The sequence below is a fragment of the Lynx canadensis genome, chromosome B2 (genome assembly GCF_007474595.2).
Source record: "Lynx canadensis isolate LIC74 chromosome B2, mLynCan4.pri.v2, whole genome shotgun sequence".
Lineage (NCBI taxonomy): Eukaryota > Metazoa > Chordata > Mammalia > Carnivora > Felidae > Lynx > Lynx canadensis.
In genome coordinates, this window is record NC_044307.1 from 3,811,934 (window position 1) to 3,831,407 (window position 19,474).

General features: G+C 46.7%; 4 protein-coding genes across 5 annotated transcripts; 3 read left to right on the forward strand and 1 right to left on the reverse strand.

Moving 5' to 3' along the window:
• The first annotated feature begins 3,393 nt into the window (after window positions 1-3,393).
• LOC115514801 (histone H2A type 1-B) lies at window positions 3,394-4,812 on the forward strand. 2 transcript variants are annotated; one of them, XM_030316987.1, is made up of 2 exons: window positions 3,504-3,584; window positions 3,690-4,812. In XM_030316987.1, exons 1-2 carry the CDS (start codon window positions 3,504-3,506, stop codon window positions 3,894-3,896), a joined length of 288 nt encoding a protein of 95 aa, XP_030172847.1. In that variant the 3' UTR covers window positions 3,897-4,812. The 2 variants fall into 2 exon arrangements, with proteins under 2 accessions (XP_030172846.1, XP_030172847.1); XM_030316986.1 differs by having other exon boundaries at window positions 3,394-4,812.
• A 40-nt stretch (window positions 4,813-4,852) lies between these two features.
• On the forward strand, window positions 4,853-5,897 carry LOC115514798 (histone H3.1). Its single transcript, XM_030316981.1, has one exon. It carries the CDS (start codon window positions 4,875-4,877, stop codon window positions 5,283-5,285), a length of 411 nt encoding a protein of 136 aa, XP_030172841.1. The 5' UTR covers window positions 4,853-4,874; the 3' UTR covers window positions 5,286-5,897.
• A 4,133-nt stretch (window positions 5,898-10,030) lies between these two features.
• Window positions 10,031-10,409, forward strand: LOC115514834 (histone H4). The gene has a single exon (XM_030317024.1). The coding sequence runs from the start codon at window positions 10,049-10,051 to the stop codon at window positions 10,358-10,360; it is 312 nt and encodes a 103-aa protein (XP_030172884.1). The 5' UTR covers window positions 10,031-10,048; the 3' UTR covers window positions 10,361-10,409.
• Window positions 10,410-16,493: 6,084 nt separating this feature from the next.
• Window positions 16,494-18,065, reverse strand: LOC115513493 (histone H3.1-like). The gene is made up of 2 exons (XM_030314669.2): window positions 17,720-18,065; window positions 16,494-16,908 (listed from the first exon to the last, which is right to left on the reverse strand). Exons 1-2 carry the CDS (start codon window positions 18,044-18,046, stop codon window positions 16,579-16,581), a joined length of 657 nt encoding a protein of 218 aa, XP_030170529.1. The 5' UTR covers window positions 18,047-18,065; the 3' UTR covers window positions 16,494-16,578.
• Between the last annotated feature and the right edge of the window lie 1,409 nt (window positions 18,066-19,474).

Here is a 19,474-nt window from a genome sequence, read left to right on the forward strand (position 1 = left end):
ATTGTCACCGGCGAAGGGGCTGGGACTAGGGGAGTTAACTGGGAGATGATGTTTGTTTGCACAGATTTCTCTGAGCCTCAACTTCCTGTCCTTTGCGAGAAGAATGACTCTTTGCTTCCGGTAGAGGGAGGACTTCTTTAAGGAAAAGAAGGTAGACAGTGAAACTGTCCTTGCTGTTGCTCTTTTCTTTTAACTCAAACTACTCAATGTGCCAGAGCAGCATATTTTGGGATGGCATGTTCTGGACTTCATCAACAGTAACCTCAATGTCGGCTAGTTTTTCTCAAGGGTATTTAAGGCACATTATACTTTTTTTTAATTTGTATCGAGCAAAGAACAGACATTTACTTCCTTTCATTGTCATACAAAACAATATGCATCAAAGTGTCCTCTCCAGGCAGTAGAGTTGTTACTGAGGACATTACTTTTCTCTCACATTTCTGTGGAAGCGTTTACCCCCACCGTCTCTCTCCCCAACATCTGCCCTGCACGTTATTTTTCAGTCAAATGCCTAGAATTTGCCAATTTTGAGAACGTGCTGATAGGGTTTCATCAAGCTGTTCTACTGTTGCAGACAGTTGTAGTGTTGTGTTTGCTGACTTGCGTGACGCAGGGTCACCTAGATGACCGGAAGCCTTCTTCTCATCCCTGATCTGATGGAGTATGGATTCCTGATGCTGCGAATGTCTGCACGCCAGCTTCTATTCTGCGGTTTCGAAACAGGCCTTAATCTTGCCTCCTATTTTACCTAGCACTCTACATACCCCTTCCTCCATCCAAAGTGACCTACTTTATTCAGGAAATTAGAACAGTCCTACCTCTGGCCCTCGGCTCCTGACATTCCCTTGGCTTTGGATGCACGTGGGCTTTTATGGGAGCATTTACTCTTCCTGCTTGGCTAGCTTCTTCACCGCTTTCAGGTTTGAACTCAAACCTGAAACTCATACCCGAACTCATACCCTCCTGGTGAGGCTCTCCCTGACCATCCCCGTGTGTCTCAGATATGCCCTTTTCCTACTTTGTCTCCATGCCGCTCGTCACTAAAAACCGCACTGTCCTCTTCTGTGCATTTAGCCCATTGGGCACCTCGCCACGCTAGGAGGGCGTCACCACAAGGGTACAGTTTTCCATCTGCCATGGACACTGCCATGTTCCGTGGACCTGGAACTCTCTGGCATTTAGTCGGTATTCAATGAGTATGTGTGGACTGAATGCTGAATACTCACCTCCCTCGTGAACTCTCTTGACCCTTCTGATTCGCAGTGATTACCCCTCTCTGCCACCCATTCTCATATTCCTGATTGCTTACACTTTCATTTTTGGAGGCAGAATACCCTGTACTATTTAATCTTCAGACATACAGTCCTTCTCTTCTCAAAAAGTGTCAAGTCTTTGAGGCAGGATTTGAGACCTTCTATATCTTCATCTTGCAAAGACATTGAGCCAGTGGTTGTTGTTTACTGCTGTCATTGACACTGAAGATAATGATGAAAAAGTAAAAGGAGAGTGAATATTGTCAAGAGAAAGAGTCCTAAGTGTCTGAAGACTTAAGAGAAGGCGAAAAAGAAATGGAAGATGCACATCTTGACTCTCCTGCCTGGTTCCCTTGATCAAAGGATGCTTCTCTGACCGTTGGCTTATGAGTAGATTTTTCTCACAGATAGGTTCGTGTTCCTTTTACCATCCTATTTGGGACTCAGAAGACCTTCAGGCTTGAGTCTGCAAAAATTCCTGAAATTACTGTTCACCTTCCTCTGGGCCCCATCAAGGTCTATCTTCTGGACCAGAAGAGGAAAAACACCAAGATTCCTCCCGGCAATGTCTCTCGATGTTACTATATTCCTTGACATGAGCGCTAAGACCAGGCAAAGACTGCAGTCATATAAACACCGCGTTTATAATACATCATCTTTTTTGTGTATTTCAGTGTTGTGGGGCATTTGTTCCCTCATTTCCTAAAGGTCCCAAGACTTCTTGTGTTTGCGTTTCAATGTTTCGGCCCTCTAACCACGAGGGGTGCAGTACGCTATGGATATGGAGGATGACAGAAGAATTTTCTGAACCAACCAAGTGTTGTAGCCAAGTGAAAAAATGGAGAAGGTAGGAGTTGGGAATGGCAATGGCGGCAATGAGTTTCCCAACCAGGAGTTTGGAGTCCTTGGTCTTGACGCAGTTTTGGAGTGGTGGCGGGGTCCAGAGCTGATGGGCAAAAAAGAATTCTTGAGTCGCCTTTGGTGTAAAAAGGTGGTAGTATTAAAGCACGGGGACAGGACCCGGGGGCAGAAAGAGTTACACTGGGGTTGTGATGGGTGACTGATCATATACCTTCAGGTTGGGAGGGCGTTAGGGATAGCATAAGTCTCTAAGGAGTTTTGGAAGCAGGGTTTCCAGGACCTCGAGAGGCTAACTGCTGTTAGCAAAAGGTCATTTATTACTGTTTAGTAAAACCTCGGTCATGAGACCCTTCAGATGTTTATCAGTGGACCATAAGCTTGGAGTATGAGTGCCAACACGTATCTTGTGATGGTAGAAATAAAGGAAGTTTTCAAAGGAATTCTTATATGTTAAAGTAGACTTACAGGATCCTGAGGGGTAGGGTGAACGTTAAGATAAGATTACCTTTTGCTCTTAGCAAAGTGTCATCATCCAGGCAGCTGAGCTCCTAGAGGAATGTCACCCTGCCTATGGCAAAGGCTGTAGGCAGAAAGGAAAGTTAGTTTTTCATTTGCCTCTGGTTCGCACATCCGTCTCATTAACTCAGTGTGAGCCGGTAAAGACAAAGACACAAAAAACTCACAATCAGGGTCTCTAAGTTTTGCAATCTCTAAAATGAAAACAGTACTCTACCTACCTTCAAGGTGATCCCGTAAGACCTCATGCGTAAGATAATGATTTACACAAAAGACCTACTGTCTTGAGTCAGGGAGAGGATGGGCCAGTTGTTGCCTTTAGTTTTCATTGTTCAGACACTTTTCATTGTTCAGACATTGTTAAGGCTTGGACTCTGACAAAGAATTGTTTGTTTCCTTTCTTTCTGTTACTTTGTGAGGTCCAAAGACTTCACGCAACTGCTGGCACAGATGTACTTTTTAAATGTAAACTATTTTAGAAATTGTTCTGTTTATTCCTTTCCAGAAACAGTCACAATCCTGGAAAAGGAAAAACAGCCAAAAGACAGAGCAATGAGGACATTCATTCCTGCTTCGGATTGGATTTTAAATTCGTATTGTTCAGAAAATCAAATTGTTTCAATTATTAGTGCTAACGTAAAAGCTCTTCACGCCAGATTACAGTGGAGTATTCAAAAACCTCCCGCTAGGTGGAGGGCTTTTATGCAAATGAGGGATGCTGAGTATGCTTTTTCATTGGTTACTTGAAAAGAGCCAATGGGAGACTTGTATTCAGCATACCTGCCGTTCGTATAAATACTTCTCTTGCTTTCAGTCTAGCTCTATACTGCTTGCGTTTTCTTTTGAAGGCGTTTGCTTCCTTCTCTGCTGGTGATGTCTGGACGTGGAAAGCAGGGTGGCAAGGCTCGCGCCAAGGCCAAGACGCGCTCGTCGCGGGCCGGGCTGCAGTTCCCGGTTGGCCGCGTGCACCGCCTGCTCCGCAAGGGCAATTACTCGGAGCGGGTCGGGGCCGGCGCGCCGGTGTACCTGGCGGCCGTGCTGGAGTACCTGACGGCCGAGATCCTGGAGCTGGCGGGCAACGCGGCCCGCGACAACAAGAAGACGCGCATCATCCCGCGCCACCTGCAGCTGGCCATCCGCAACGACGAGGAGCTCAACAAGCTCCTGGGCCGCGTGACCATCGCGCAGGGCGGCGTCCTGCCCAACATCCAGGCCGTGCTGCTGCCCAAGAAGACCGAGAGCCACCACAAGGCCAAGGGCAAATAAGCTGATGACTTTTTTTTACACAGGCTTTTTTCCTGGTCAAGAGAAAGTCCGCTTAGCTACTTAAAAAGGCTCTTTTAAGAGCCACCCACAGTTTCCTTTGAAAGAGCTGTGCTTTGAACTATTAGCGTTTAAAAACATGGGAGGTGAAATGTCACAATTACCCCTGGAAGGCTTTGCCCCCACAGAAATGCTTTCACAGTTTTGAGGCTAAAGCAACACGGGAAAATAGTGTAAACGTTGCTAACCCCATTGACCGTGTTTAACCGTGTAGGGCGCATTTTTAGTCCAGCAAAAAAGGGCATTGCTATATTCCACAGATGAAGTTTGAAAGTTTTTCGCAACGACAGTAGCTTGGAGAAGGAAATAGTGAAAGTCGCTAGATTCTTAAGATTCTTCATTTTATGGAACACATCCATTAAAATCCCAGTTTGTGAAGGCATGTTTGCTGAAGCAGTGAGGCTAAGTCCTAGTTCCTTGATAATTCATGCTTGCAAACAAGGACCATTTTACTAACTCTCCACAATATTTGTGCCACGCCCAAGAAAATTCTGAATTTCATTTTAGAGGCAGCCCATGTATTTACCTAAACACCTGCAGAATATCTTGATGGTTTCTCTCTGAAAACAACAAAACATCCATTGGAAGTCCCTATGTGGCTTTGCATGATTACCTTACTTTACACTTTAAAATATCTGCAGCTTTCTGTGCAAGATTTTTGTTCACAGTGGACACAGGAACGAAAGGGTAAATAAATGACGTCAGAGTAACCACATTTAAGGGCGGGGCTTAAGATTCACTCACCAACCTGAAAGCAACTCTTAATCCGGGCTCCCCGCACGGAGCTGGACCAATCCGAGGAGGGCGCGGGAACTTTTGAATGCTCTTGGGTCCAATGGTTGGCGGTCCGGCTGTATAAAAGAAGGAGGGCTGTGTGCCTCTCACCGCTTTCGGTGAAGACGCTCTCGGCCTACTTGGGGGATGGCTCGCACGAAGCAGACGGCGCGCAAGTCGACGGGCGGCAAGGCCCCGCGCAAGCAGCTGGCCACCAAGGCGGCCCGCAAGAGCGCGCCGGCCACCGGCGGCGTCAAGAAGCCGCACCGCTACCGGCCCGGCACGGTGGCCCTGCGCGAGATCCGCCGCTACCAGAAGTCCACCGAGCTGCTCATCCGCAAGCTGCCGTTCCAGCGGCTGGTGCGCGAGATCGCGCAGGACTTCAAGACCGACCTGCGCTTCCAGAGCTCGGCCGTGATGGCGCTGCAGGAGGCGTGCGAGGCCTACCTGGTGGGGCTCTTCGAGGACACCAACCTGTGCGCCATCCACGCCAAGCGCGTCACCATCATGCCCAAGGACATCCAGCTGGCGCGCCGCATCCGCGGCGAGAGGGCGTAAGTTCTTAACCAAGGATCGCCGACCTTAAACCCAAAGGCTCTTTTCAGAGCCACCCAATTAGGTCAACAAAAGTGGCTGTGAACCTTATAGATGGTGTTTAGGTGACCATGGCCATACTAAGCATTACTTGAAAGCTGGTTGTTCTGATGGGTCTTCTACCCGCAAAAGGGTCCGTTTTCGAAAACCATGTGACAGACTGCATACGATCCTGGCAACCCACTTTCCTAGACTATATCGTGTGCCTTTACTGAAACGGGGACGACCTTGAACCAGTAGCCGCGGGCATGAACTGCCCACTTTGAAAGTGCCTAATTTTGCCTCTAAGAAATTTGAGCTTTAGGTTACATCCCCAACTATCTGGAAACACTTCGAAGATCATAGCGTTTACACTATACATAACTCAACAAACTTCAGAGCAATACAGAATACTGAATAGTGACAGCTCCAAATTCCAAAGGCTTCGCTTCAGTTTTCCCCACACCTTTGCTCTCACCCCTAATACTTCTGGGCTACATCTGAGATGGGAGTTGATGCATGGACCTAAATCAGGTGGACAACCAACAAAAAACAAGATTCACCTTGAATTGTGTGGTTTGCTTGGATTGCTTTACATTCCTGGATTTTGATAAAACAACTTTGACTTTACAAAATATTTGCATTTTTCTAAGTAATAAGGTTGGATGTTTCTATTTGTGTGTGTGTGTGTGTGTGTGTGTGTGTGCGTGTGTGTGTACTCGCGTGTGTCATTGCGTTGTATTTTTATTTAAATTTCCAGGCTCTCCTACATGTAATTGTCTGGCAGAGACCTTTGTTATCCATGTAAAAGGTCTCAATAATGCCCTTGGCTTGAGCCAGGGTCTGTCCCCTGCCCCAGCCCACATCTGGGCCCCAGGTGAAGTCGAAATATCTTGGTTCTTCTTATCGCTGTGCTGGCTTTTATGTACATTGTTTGGCTTTTTCCTCGATATGTTATGTATCTGTTAGAAAAGGGGTGTTTAAGGCACAGGACCTGAAAGGATAGCTTTAAAAAGGTACAAGTGCCCATTGCTGTCTGAGGGTGGGATGGCCAGGGGACAGTGGCTCAGATTGGCTGCCCCTGCCCTCCCCCATCCCTTTCCCAGTCAAGGAATGTGGATTTGGTTCTAAGTCTTCATTTACTTGAGCTCCTCAACAGAAAAACTGCCCAGTGTCTGGTGAATAAGGATAGCACTATCTTAGAATCCATAACGTTGTTAATCTTTCTGCAGGAGTACTCTGGAAACTGGAAGCACAGGGCAGCATTTAGATATCAGATTGCCCACATTCAAATCCCAGTGTTACCACTTACCGTATCGTCTGACACGAATTGATTTCTCCATCATCAGAAAAATAGGGAAGAACACTACCCACCTTAGTGGGTATCATAGTTACTGGGATCATAGAAGTTGATTTTTGGACACGTGGCATTGGAGAAATGCTATGAATTTTCCTGAGCTGTGTGTGATTTTCCCTTATACTCTAACATTTCTTTGAAAATTGAAATAAAAACTCAAACTTTCCCCTCTAAATGTCCTTTTCATTGGGCATGACTTTATTGAATAGACTCGGCCCAGTTTGGAAATGAAACAAGCGGGTATTCTAAAATCAAAGAATGGAGGAAATTCAGTCATAAATATTGCAAATATTTTGTAAAGTCAAAGTTGTTTTATCAAAATCCAGGAATGTAAAGCAATCCAAGCAAACCACACAATTCAAGGTGAATCTTGTTTTTTGTTGATGGTTTTCCACCTGATTTAGGTCGATGCATCAACTCCCATCTCAGATGTAGGCCACAAATGTTAGGAGTAAGAGCTAAGGTGTGGGGGGAAAAAAAAAGAAATTTACTGAATATATTGGAAGGGGAGCTGTGCCCACATTTTAATATCACTGCATGAAGCATTTATTACTTTCTATTAGCGGAGTGACTATGGTCATGCTGGAGGGAAAAAAAAGGCGTTTAACATACAGATTGTATTTTTTAAATGGCTGTTGGAAGGTCCTCCATGAAACACGGTTTTTCTTTCCCAGACACCATGGTGATACGACACCACATGCTGAAATTCACCGCTACTGCTGCTGGCTCTCGAACTTTTGGTTTATACAGACTTTCAGAAGAGAGGAGGAGGCCAAGGTCAGGGTGTATTTTTCAGAGTTAAAGATTTAGTAGTAGCCCTTCCAGTCATCCCAGTAGAAGTGACTTACTAATCCATGAGTGTCTGAGGTTTAACACCGCAGTGGGAAGTCAGTGTAGAAATGTGAATTGTACTCCAGATTCGGCTGCTGGAGAGCCAGGAAGGAACATTACTTGTCAATGCCCCTTTGGAAAGGGCACCTAGGGATATTCTCAGGCAACCATATTTAACATGTCATGTATGAACAGAAAAACAGCCTGTCAGTCACTAGGTGATTGAATAAAGACAGTGTCTTACATAGAGCTGACAATACGAATTCAAAATGCATGTGTCCACTTATTTGCAGAGTTTTATAACAAATACAACACAGTACTGTAAAGGTTTTTCTCTTCCTTATGTTTTCTTAATAACACTTTCTTTTATCTGGTTTACTTTATAATAAGAATACAATATATAATACATATACCAAATACATATTAATAGACTTTATGTCATCAGTAAGGCTTCTAATCAACAGTATGGTATTGGTAGTTTGGGCGGGGGGTGGTCACAAGTTATATCTGGATTTTCAACTGTGCAAGAATCAGCCCCCCAAGCCCTGCATTGTTCAAAGGTCATTTGTATATAAAATGGGACATTAGTCATACAAAGAATGAAATCTTGGTATTCACAACATGGATGGACTTAGAGGGTATTAGGCTAAATGAAATAAGTCAGGCAGAGAAAGACAAATACCATATGACTTCACTTACATGTGGAGTCTATAAAACAGCATCGACGACAACAGCAAACAGAGATAAATATAGAGAACAAATCGGTAGTTTAGGGGCGAGGGGTAAGAGGCAAAGAAGGTAAAGGTGATTAAGAAGGAAAAACATCCAGTTATACAATAAATAAGTCACAAGGACGAAAAGCACAGCATAGGGAATATGATCATATTGTAACAATTTTGTATGGTAGTGACACATCATGATGAGCATTTCATAATGTATCTAATTGTCAATTCACTACGTTATACACTAGTATACTATTGTAAGTCACTATACTTCAATTGAAAAGAAAACAAAACCAAAAAACCCAGAATCTATCAATGTCTTGTACTTTATTAAATGTTGTGATTAAAAAAAAAAAAAAAAAAAAACAACAAACCTTCGCTATTATATACGTATCTGTGTTGCCCATATTGTGTCACGAGTAAAAGCCTGAAAGTGAAGGCTCAGGGCAACATCCTAAATCCGGACAGGCTCTTTAAGCAACAATACCAACAAAAAACCAGCCATATTTATGTCTTTGCGCCAATCTCTGTTCTAGCCTTCTGCTTACGTTAGGTAATTTCAATCTTTTTTTTAATTTTTTTTTCAACGTTTTTATTTATTTTTGGGACAGAGAGAGACAGAGCATGAACGGGGGAGGGGCAGAGAGAGAGGGAGACACAGAATCGGAAACAGGCTCCAGGCTCCGAGCCATCAGCCCAGAGCCTGATGCGGGGCTCGAACTCACGGACCGCGAGATCGTGACCTGGCTGAAGTCGGACGCTTAACCGACTGCGCCACCCAGGCGCCCCTAGGTAATTTCAATCTTTACAAAAGTTCCCTGAGTACTATCATCGCTCCACCTTAACAGATAAAGAAAATGAAGGGCAACTTTACAAGGTCACACCGCTGTCATAGAGGAAAAATGACTTCCCCTGCCCTTTTGAGTTTCTGGCCTAGACCCTCCCATAAAAGGCAGATTAAGGACAGAAAAACAGAGGTTTAATGATATATATACCTCAGGTATACATGGGAAAGAGAGACTCTGAAAAACTGAGAACACCTGAAAAGGCCCAAGCCACCCCCTTACATATCATCTTCCACTAAAGACAAAAGATGTCGTGCGGGAGGGGCGTGCACAGGGAGCCGGTTATGGGCTCCCAGGAAAAGGATGGCAAACAACGCAAGGTTGTTCTGCAGAATCAAGGCCGGGCTTCCTCCATGGACAAGTTTCCGTGCTCATCTAGTCGTCCTTCTCTTTCTGGCACAGAGAGGGAGACACAGATTGAGATCTCCTTCATAAATGTGAAACTCCCCTTAAGAAAGTGTGAGTTCTCCTCTGGTTTTAGAGATTCTCCTGCGTCTGGTATTTCTCTAAACTGCTCAGAAATAGCCCTTATGTCAGACAGGCCTATGTGCGGGCGGCGTATACCGTACCGTTCACATGCACGGGGCATGTTTGGGGAAGGTGTGTCTGAGCTCCCCACTCCTATTTTGGGGTGGCGTCCTAGGGTACCCTTCCCAATCATCCCCTTCTGAAGGAGAAAGGACAGCACTTGCTTATAAAAAAAAAAATTGGCCCCTGTGAACATTCTCACGGGAAGATATAATTTCAGATACAAATATCAACGGTTTCAGAAAAATCTAGAGCTTAAAAGTGAAACTCCTCACTCCGTTCCCTCCCCCACACCGCCCTTGGCTCTCAGCCCAGAGAGGGGCGGAGCCCGGAGTGCGGTCGCGGAGCCTCGGTTCCCGCCCGCGCGTTCAGTTCTCAATCAGGTCCGACAACTGCTTATAATAACGCCGGTCGGGAGAGTGGGGCCATCGCTGTGACTTACTCACAGAAAGTGCTTAGGTAGCAATGTCAGGCCGGGGCAAAGGCGGGAAGGGTCTGGGCAAAGGGGGCGCCAAGCGCCACCGCAAGGTGCTGCGCGACAACATCCAGGGCATCACCAAGCCCGCCATCCGGCGGCTGGCCCGGCGCGGCGGCGTCAAGCGCATCTCCGGTCTCATCTACGAGGAGACCCGCGGGGTGCTCAAGGTGTTCCTGGAGAACGTGATCCGGGACGCCGTCACCTACACGGAGCACGCCAAGCGCAAGACGGTCACGGCCATGGACGTGGTGTACGCGCTCAAGCGCCAGGGCCGCACTCTCTACGGCTTCGGGGGTTAAGTCTTCGTCCCCATTTTTTCTGCATAAAGGTCCTTTTCAGGGCCGCCCACTTCCTCTCAAAAGAGTTGTACCCGTCTCCCTCTTCCACTCTTCCAGTTGTGCTCCTGTTGGGAAGGCTCAGCCGGCCTACCTGCTAAGGCTTCGGCTTTCGTCTTCCGCATAAACTGAGCAACACTCCATTCTCCCTGCTACGTCTCCACCAATCAGCTCGCAGCACAGTGCGAGGCGCAGGCCGCGGGCCAATCCGGAGCAGGGGCTGGCCGAGGAAAGCCAATGGGGAGGCGTCTGAAGTCCCCGGCCCACGGCTTTCTGGGGAAGGAGTCGGCCTCCCCCTCGTCCCTTTCCCCCAAGAGGCCATCCTGGCCGGCGGCTGTGCTTCAGTCGCTGTCGAACGCGTTGGTCCGGGGAGGCTCCGGTGAATATCCGCACTAATTCCCAGAGCGTGCTCCCGCCTCTGGAAGCCAGGGATGGCCCGAGAAGTCTCCTCGTTGTCGTGTGATTGCCCCCAGCGATGCCCGGACAGAGGACGACACAGGCTTTCCCCCCCCCGCGCTGGCATCCGCCACCTCTATCTCTGGGGTTGGAGCCGGTGAGGGTGAGGTCGGCCCACAGCCTTCCGCAGACGGTGTCTTTGAGCTTAAGATGCCTTGGCATTGCACGTTTGCGTCCGCAGGCAGCGCGCCTTCGCTAAGCCTTTGGCTTGGGGAAATTACCATTTACTAGATTAAAGGGAGTCTGTTCTTATTCAGGTCTCTGGCTACTGGGAGCCTTGAGGTCTCCAACAGGGCGCAAATTCGAGGGGCTGAGGGAGAAAGCCCCCTCCTCAGGTCACTGGCTCTGGTGACTGTCTTGGACCTTCCCCCCTTCTTCCCTTTGTCCGGTTCATTTCCCTCCTGCCTCCTGTATAAATTCTAAGGTTGTTGGGGCACCTGGGTGGCTCAGTTAAACGTATCTGACTTCTGCTCAGGTCATGATTTCAGTTCGAGCCCCGCGTCGGGCTCTGTGCTGACAGCTCAGAGCCTGGAGCCTGCTTTGGGTTCTGTCTCCCTCTCTGCCCCACCCCTGCTTGCGCTCTGTCTCTGTCTCTCAAAAATGAGTAAATATTTTTAAAAATGTAAGGTTTTATTGTAATGAACGTTTCAAGCATGGTTATAAAAAGTTTTGAAGTTATGTCCTCCAATTGGTAAATCACAACGGAATAGTCAGCATTGATTTAATGCTTAAGAAATATATTGACATTTGCTTAAAACTCTGCTGGCTGGTTACTCTGCTAACATGTCTCTCTGACACAAGAAGATACTTGAATAGGCAATTGGAAGATTCTTGAGTTCCAAGTGAGAGGTCTGGTTTAGAGAAAAATTTGGGAAACTCCCGCCTGTCAATGGTAAGACAATGAGATCAAGACTTTCAACACCATTTATTACTGTACGTTGTAATGGTAAATGAGTGGAAATATAAATTGTCATCAGAAGGGATTGGGGCGCCTGGGTGGCTCAATTAGTTGAGCATCCAACTTTGGCTCAGGTCACGATCTTACGGTGTGTGAGTTGGAGCCCCGCGTCCGGCTCGGTTCTGACAGCTCAGAGCCTGGAGCCTGCTTCGGATACTTCTCCCTCTCTCTCTGACCCTACCCCGTTCATGCTCTGTCTCTCTCTGTCTCAAAAAAAAAAAAAAAAAAAAAAAAAAAAATTAAAAATTAAAAAGAAGGGATTGGATATCCTTGAAGTGGTGGTGGTCTGAGTGCAGGCTGCTATAACAAAAATACCATAGACTCTGTGGCTAACAACGAATAGATTTCTCACAGTTCTGGAGGCTGGGAGTTCAAGATCAAGGTCCTGGAAGATTCAGATAAGATTTGGTGTCTGGTGAGAACCCATTTCCTGGTTCATAGACCTATCTTACTGTGTCTGCAGATGGCAGAGGGAAGGACCAAAGAGCTTTCTGGGATCTCTTATTATATAAAAGGCACTAATTCCATTCATGAGTGCTCCACCGTCATGGCCTGATCACTACCCAAGCGCCCGATCTCTTAATACCATCATATTGGGGGTTAACATTTCAACATACAAATTTGCAGGGGATACACACAGTCCGTCATAAATGGGCTGCTATGGAGACCTACTAAAGGATAAAGCAACCTGGAGTGCATTTTGGCTCATTTCTTGGCCCCTTCTCTGTTCTTTGTCTCACTATTGATTTGCTCTGTGTTCTGTGAAATAGTTGCTGCTCAACAGGAGAACTCCATGGCCTAGCTCTGAGTGTCCCGCCAGGTTGTAGTGACACTTAAAGGCTGTGAGAGTGTCAGCTTCTCTCTCAATCCTACTGGGTTTTAGCAGGGTGGCCTTAATCACCTCTAAAATTTTATCAGTTTCCTTCCACCCACTTCGAGCTTCATAATGAAGCTTGTCGCATATCCACCTGTATATCTGATATATCTACTTGAATATCTAATGGACATCTCAAACTTGTCCACATTAGGTATCTTAACGCATAAACCCCAAATCTGTTCCTCCTTCAGTATTCCCCACCTCAGTAGATGGAACTCCATTCTTCCGGGGGCTCAGCCCAGAAAACATGCGGTCCTGTCTGAGCTCTTTCTCATCACTTTCATCCAACCCAGTCAGCTCTATCTTCCAAATCAATCAGAGCACCTTTCCCGACATCCTCTGCTTCTACTCCTGGACAAGCCACAATCACCTTTTTTCCAGATGACCGTAATGAGTCCTAACTAGTCTTTCTGTTTCCACTTCTGATGGCTAGTTTTTTTCTCAGCCACACAGAAGGAGCGATCCTTTCAAAAGATGTCGTGTCCGCCATCTGCCCAGAACATTCCAGCGGTGTTCCTTCTTCATAATAAAAGCCAGTGTCTTTGTCACAGCCTACAAGCACAGTAGCCAATAAGTCCAGCTTGCCTGAGTTGGAGGGGTTTCTGGGATATGGAGCTTTCAGTGCTCAACCTTGGGGAAAGTCCCAAGCAAACAGGATGAGTTTGTCACGCTACCTAAAATGGCTTTACGTGATCTGGCCCTCGGCCACCCTCTCACCTCACTCACTCTCCCATTTCTTTGTCCTCACTGGTCTTCTTGCTGCTTGTGGAGTGGAGCAAGCATGTTCCAGGCTCAGAGACTTTGTCCTGATTTTTCTTTCTTCCTAGAAGTATCTTCTGGTGTAGGAGAGATAAAATTTTACCTCTGCTTTCTTAGGGGTTTTAGCAGGCCTAAGAATTAAATCGACATAAAACAGGTTCATGGGAAAAGAGCATACAATTCATTTATATTTACATGAATACGTATATATTTTTATCTATAGTCATTGAGGTACACCAATGTGTTTTCCGGGACAAAGGTGCCCTCCTAAGGAAATGAACACCCAAAGAAGCAATTGGACTTGAACACTTATGTACCGAGCTGGACAAAGAAGAGTAAACTGTGAAAACAGGACAAGGCAAGGGGGCTGGGGGCCGGGCAGTTAATTGTGGGAAAGTAACTAGGAAGATAAGCGTTAGTTTACAAGGTTTGTACAGAGTTCTCCCAGCTTTGATGATCCAACGTGGCAAAAATATGACTTTCCTCCTGGTAGAGGGATGACATCTTCCATATGGGGATTTTCTCTCCTGCTTTCAGGAAGAGAAAGGAGAGGTCAGAGTGCTTTTCTCGCACCTGTTTGTTTTCCCGGTGCCTTTAATCTTGATGTCAGGCGCATAGTTTGTGTGGCATGTTCTGCTGTCACTGGACATAGAGTGACATGCTGCATGGCTGCAGACTTCATTCAGGCCTCTGCTCAAATGCTCTCTTATGAAAAGAGAACTTTCCTGACCACCCTATGTGAACGAATACCCCCTCTACTCATTCTTTAAAATAGCATATGTATCCCCACCCGTATCGCTATTATTTATTTTGTTTGTGGTCCTGTCTTCCTCAAGTAGAATATAATCCTGTGACAGCAGGGGCTTTGTTTTGTCCCTGAGATGTTCCCTAGGTCCTAGAACAGGGCTGAGAGCTAACAGGTATGAAGGTTTGTTGTGGAGGGAGAGGAAAAACATTTTTCCTTCTGCTCTTCTAAATTCTTGACTGGGACCTCCCTGCAACAAAAAAGACATATTAACAGGAGAAAAACAAATTTAATTATATACAGATGTACAGGAGCCCCCACAAAGATCTGAGATTCAAGGAAGTGATCAGAGCAGGAAGCTTTTATATCTTTTTAGACAATACGTTTCTAAAGAACAGAGAAAGTGCTTTTGGGCTAGGAGTAAAGAAGTAACAAGGTTTGTTCATACAGACTTCTCGACTCTGAATTCCACATCTCCAGTGATAAGGATGTTTGTCTTCCTCCTGGTATAGGAGGGTACTTTTCATAGAAGAGATTTATCTTCTGCTTTCAGGGAAAAAGAGAGAAGTGGGGGTTACAAGCGGTGAGGAGGTGTCGGGGTGATATTCCTGCTTCTGCCGCTCAAGTTCCTTGAGTTGAACATATTTAATGTGCCAAGGCGGCGTATCAGGGAATAGCATGCCCTGTACCCCATCAGTTGAACGAATGCATGCGTGAATTTTCTACACAAGACCCTAGGCTCACCAGAGTGCCGCCACGATGGATTCTCCTTCTACTCTTCCTTGACTTACCTAGATCTGAGGAATGGTGCAGAGTGGGAAATCGGGCAGCAGCAGTATCTTTGTTCTGAACAAGGCCTTCACGAGTGTTAGGACGGAGGAAGGCTCAGTGGCTTTCACTCAGGCCAGTGAGTGCGACAAATGGGTATGGTGCTGTCTGTAAGGCTGTGAATAAGCTAGGCCAACCGTAACAGAAGCCAGGCATGTCTGTTGTTATAGCCACCGCACCTCCCCTCCCGTATGGAAAAATCTGCATCCACACACCTCTCTAATATACTCCAGATCCAGGACAGAGAATTCTGTCTGATTTACCCACTGCCTACAGCAGTATCAGGCAGTCACATGAGGTCAACAAATATCTCTTGAAGGAACACCAGCTAAGGAAATAAAGTGACCACTCTCCCAACCATGCCCATTTTGGTCCTCTGAGGGTCCAGGACACAGCTCTGAATCCTCCCCATTGTCAATTTAAATTAAGCCAGGCTAGGTACTTTTATCATTCCCGGAGAAATCTTGGAGGACAATTATTAGGTGGAAAAGGAGACCTAAAAATCTAGGAGACATTGGCTAAAGCTAACACACGGTGGCTGCAGTCAGCACACGGTCTCACGCCTGCTCTCTAGATTTTGAGATATAGTGTATATACCATATCCCCCCCCCCCGACACACACTTGAAGTGTACAATCCAATGTATTTTAGTATATCTACTTAATTGTACATCCATCCCCACTATCTAATGTACATTTCCATCACCCTAATTTCCATTTCTCTGGGAAGGAAGGAAAAAAAAAAAAAAAGCATGGCTAACTGCGGAGGGCTGTGCTGACAGTGAATGAGGCACTTTCCCCCATTAGCCAGATTTTACTTTCCCCCGAATCCAGTGCTCTCTGGGTTTTCTGGCAGTCTGAATCTGGTTTCCTCCCCTGCCCACCATTTCCAGGTTTTTCTTGTATGTATGTATGTATGTTATGTATGTATGTATGTATGTATGTATTTTAGACAAATCGCTCTATTAGCTGTAAAAACTTCAGTACTCTTCTTGGGACCTGATAGAGGGCCTGATAGACAGGGTCTATCTCATAATCCGCAAAAAGACATTTTTAAAATTCCTAAATCGGGGCTTTGGCCTCTCTGGTCAGCCTTCCCATCCCCCAATCCGGCTCGCCTCTGGGGGGAAGCGCATGAGATCATCAGTTCTGATTGGTTGACAACCACGGATGGGACTTGCTGATTGGATAATGTTCCTCTTTGTTCCTGGAATCCCTTGTCAAGTTCCTTACCCTGCTTTGGTTACCCCTCACTTTTGAGTTGGAATAGCACTACTCCCCTGCTCTTATGCGGTGAATGGGAACAGAGGAGCGGGTAAAATAAACCATTGAGCTAAGGTAGTTACCTTGGCACATACGACTATCGAACTGAAGCTTTCCTTTCAAAATCCCACAACCTTCTGGGTTTCGGTCTCAATATTGTGGATTCTAAGTAGAGTACGGAGCTGATAGGCTCAAGTGCCCTGTTCGTTTGGGACAGCCCTTTTTTTGAACAGTTGGGTGGCCCTGAAAAGGGCCTTTGGTTGAGAAATGAAACGTTCTGGTGGCGAAACCCGGCAAGTTAGCCCCCGAAGCCGTAGAGGGTGCGGCCCTGGCGCTTGAGCGCGTACACCACGTCCATGGCCGTGACCGTCTTGCGCTTGGCGTGCTCCGTGTAGGTGACGGCGTCCCGGATCACGTTCTCCAGGAACACCTTGAGCACCCCGCGGGTCTCCTCGTAGATGAGGCCGGAGATGCGCTTGACGCCGCCGCGCCGGGCCAGCCGCCGGATGGCGGGCTTGGTGATGCCCTGGATGTTGTCGCGCAGCACCTTGCGGTGGCGCTTGGCGCCCCCCTTGCCCAGGCCCTTCCCGCCTTTGCCTCGGCCAGACATGGCTTTCAGGAAAGCAAACCAAGAGTAAGTGACAAAGAAGCGGAGAGCCGATCTTTATATAACTACGTCCCCCGCCCCCTTGCAGATACGGAGAATGGAAAGCGCGCAGGCGGGAAATGTGACGCAACAGTCCCCTCCCTTAACCCCTCCTCCAAGCCCCAGGAACTAGGGGCGGGAGGGGGGTGGGTCAGAACCCAGTTTGACCAGTTAACTGGGCTACATTGTTTTAAAGAACTGCGTTTATAGTAAATTCATGTTGATTCCAAAAATAATCTGGCAGAGAATACTTAAAGGCAGACTTTCACAGTAAATTTCAGTAATGGCAAAAATACCAAGATCAAATAAATGTAAATTGGGTAGTTTGGCCAATGACAAAACCAGGCTTTTAAAATTATTTTACAGGTTATAGTTGGTAAAACTATACTGTTCCAGTCCCACAATTGATGCACGATAAGCCATATTTAATCCTCTCCAAAGACCAATCCTTTAGGGTTCCTCTTAAAACGCCAACCGGCTTAGGACCTAACCTTTTAAAGGGCCAGCTTTGTTCGCAAATACACTAAATGTCTAGACAAAATTTACCTGTAACCCGTCAAATTATCGTCGACCCCTAGCTTTTCACCTCTAGGTGCAGGGCTGGTTCTATTAAATGTGGTCCTAGATTTGTACAGCTACTTTACTTGAAAAGGTGGGTGGCTCTGAAAAGAGCCTTTGGTTTGAGTTTCAAAATAAAGAACCGGCAGCGTTAAGCTCTCTCGCCGCGGATGCGGCGCGCCAGCTGGATGTCCTTGGGCATGATGGTGACGCGCTTGGCGTGGATGGCGCACAGGTTGGTGTCCTCGAAGAGCCCCACCAGGTAGGCCTCGCACGCCTCCTGCAGCGCCATCACGGCCGAGCTCTGGAAGCGCAGGTCGGTCTTGAAGTCCTGCGCGATCTCGCGCACCAGCCGCTGGAACGGCAGCTTGCGGATGAGCAGCTCGGTGGACTTCTGGTAGCGGCGGATCTCGCGCAGGGCCACCGTGCCGGGCCGGTAGCGGTGCGGCTTCTTGACGCCGCCGGTGGCCGGCGCGCTCTTGCGGGCCGCCTTGGTGGCCAGCTGCTTGCGCGGGGCCTTGCCGCCCGTCGACTTGCGCGCCGTCTGCTTCGTGCGAGCCATGACAAAAACGATCTACAAAGACATACCACGCCAGCACAAACATGTAGGGCAGACTTGCCCGTATTTATAGTACATAGGGTGTAGTGATTGGATGAGAGAAATGCTTAACTACAAGGCTACAGGCTCTGATTGGTCTATCTCTGAATTTTCCAACAACTGCACAATTTCATTGGCTATCACGTTATCCTCAGCTCTTTCCAAGGTTTTGTTTCTTCCACTTCCGACTTTCAGTCTGAATGCAATGCTTTGAACCTTAGCTTTCAAAAAACTAGACATGGACTTCATTGGTATTGCTTCAAAGCTCTATATTTCTTTAGTCCTTCGGGAGGAAAAATTGAGAAATATTGTCCGCAATAACGTACTCTTCATAGTCCCTGCTCAATAACCGATATCAGGTTACAAATTTCTGAAATCTTTTTCAAAAATGTGATTCTTTTGTAATGCTTAAGTTGAGGAACTCCTTTGAATCCGACAAGACAATTTCAATCATAATCAAATTACGCTAGCGTTTTACAGAAATTTTCCTGTAATCAGGAATCTATTTGTTAAATGTGAAAGCTGACTTCTAAACGTGGAGCATTCTTACGTGTCTCGTATACCTTATATCTTCTAAAGCCTAGAGTGCATTTTGCCAGGTGTAAAATAGCACTGACTAAACTCTCCAGTACCAACCTCTGAGCCTTGAGGAGGAGGCGTGTCCTCGTTCCGAAACTCTCCAGTACCAACCTCTGAGCCTTGAGGAGGAGGCGTGTCCTCGTTCCGATCAAGTGGAAATCAGAGCCACAAGGACAAATTTACCACTGCCAAGGCCTAACCTTACAGTTTTTAAAATTCTTCCAAGCTTAAAAGCATCAGATGTGACAGATTTGTACTAAGAGTAGGCATACCAGATTCTACCGTTTGATTGGTTGAGTCTTTTATACTGATCAGCCATTAAGAAATTTAGCATCTTCATTTGGGTGGAAAATTCGCTATTTTATTTGAATCCAATGGCTACACAGGAGTCGGGAACCTTTGCTTAAATTCCTGAATCCAGCATTTTCTTTTAAACACCTGCGGTTAATTAGATTCCTCACTTATTATACTAAGAAAAGCTTGATTTTCAAAAACTGTTTCACTTACGAAACCTTCCGTTCTTGGAGAAAGGTTGTGTACCTGTTAGTGTCATCGACTATCCTTCAAAGGCTTAGCTTCAGATCGTTCCCTTCCAAATTGTTAGAAATTACGTGTTGAGTTTTGAAAACCTGGACCCTGGAAAATGGGACACGGTTGAGAACGGTAGGGAAGATGGACGTGGGAACATCACATTATTGGCGGTAAGCTGGCAACCAGCCCCTCTGTGGTTGGCGGGAAGCAGGGAGGCTCGGGTTACCCAGGCCCGCGCGGACTTGTTTGAGAACCTCTGCCGCGCAGCGCGGGAATGAGACG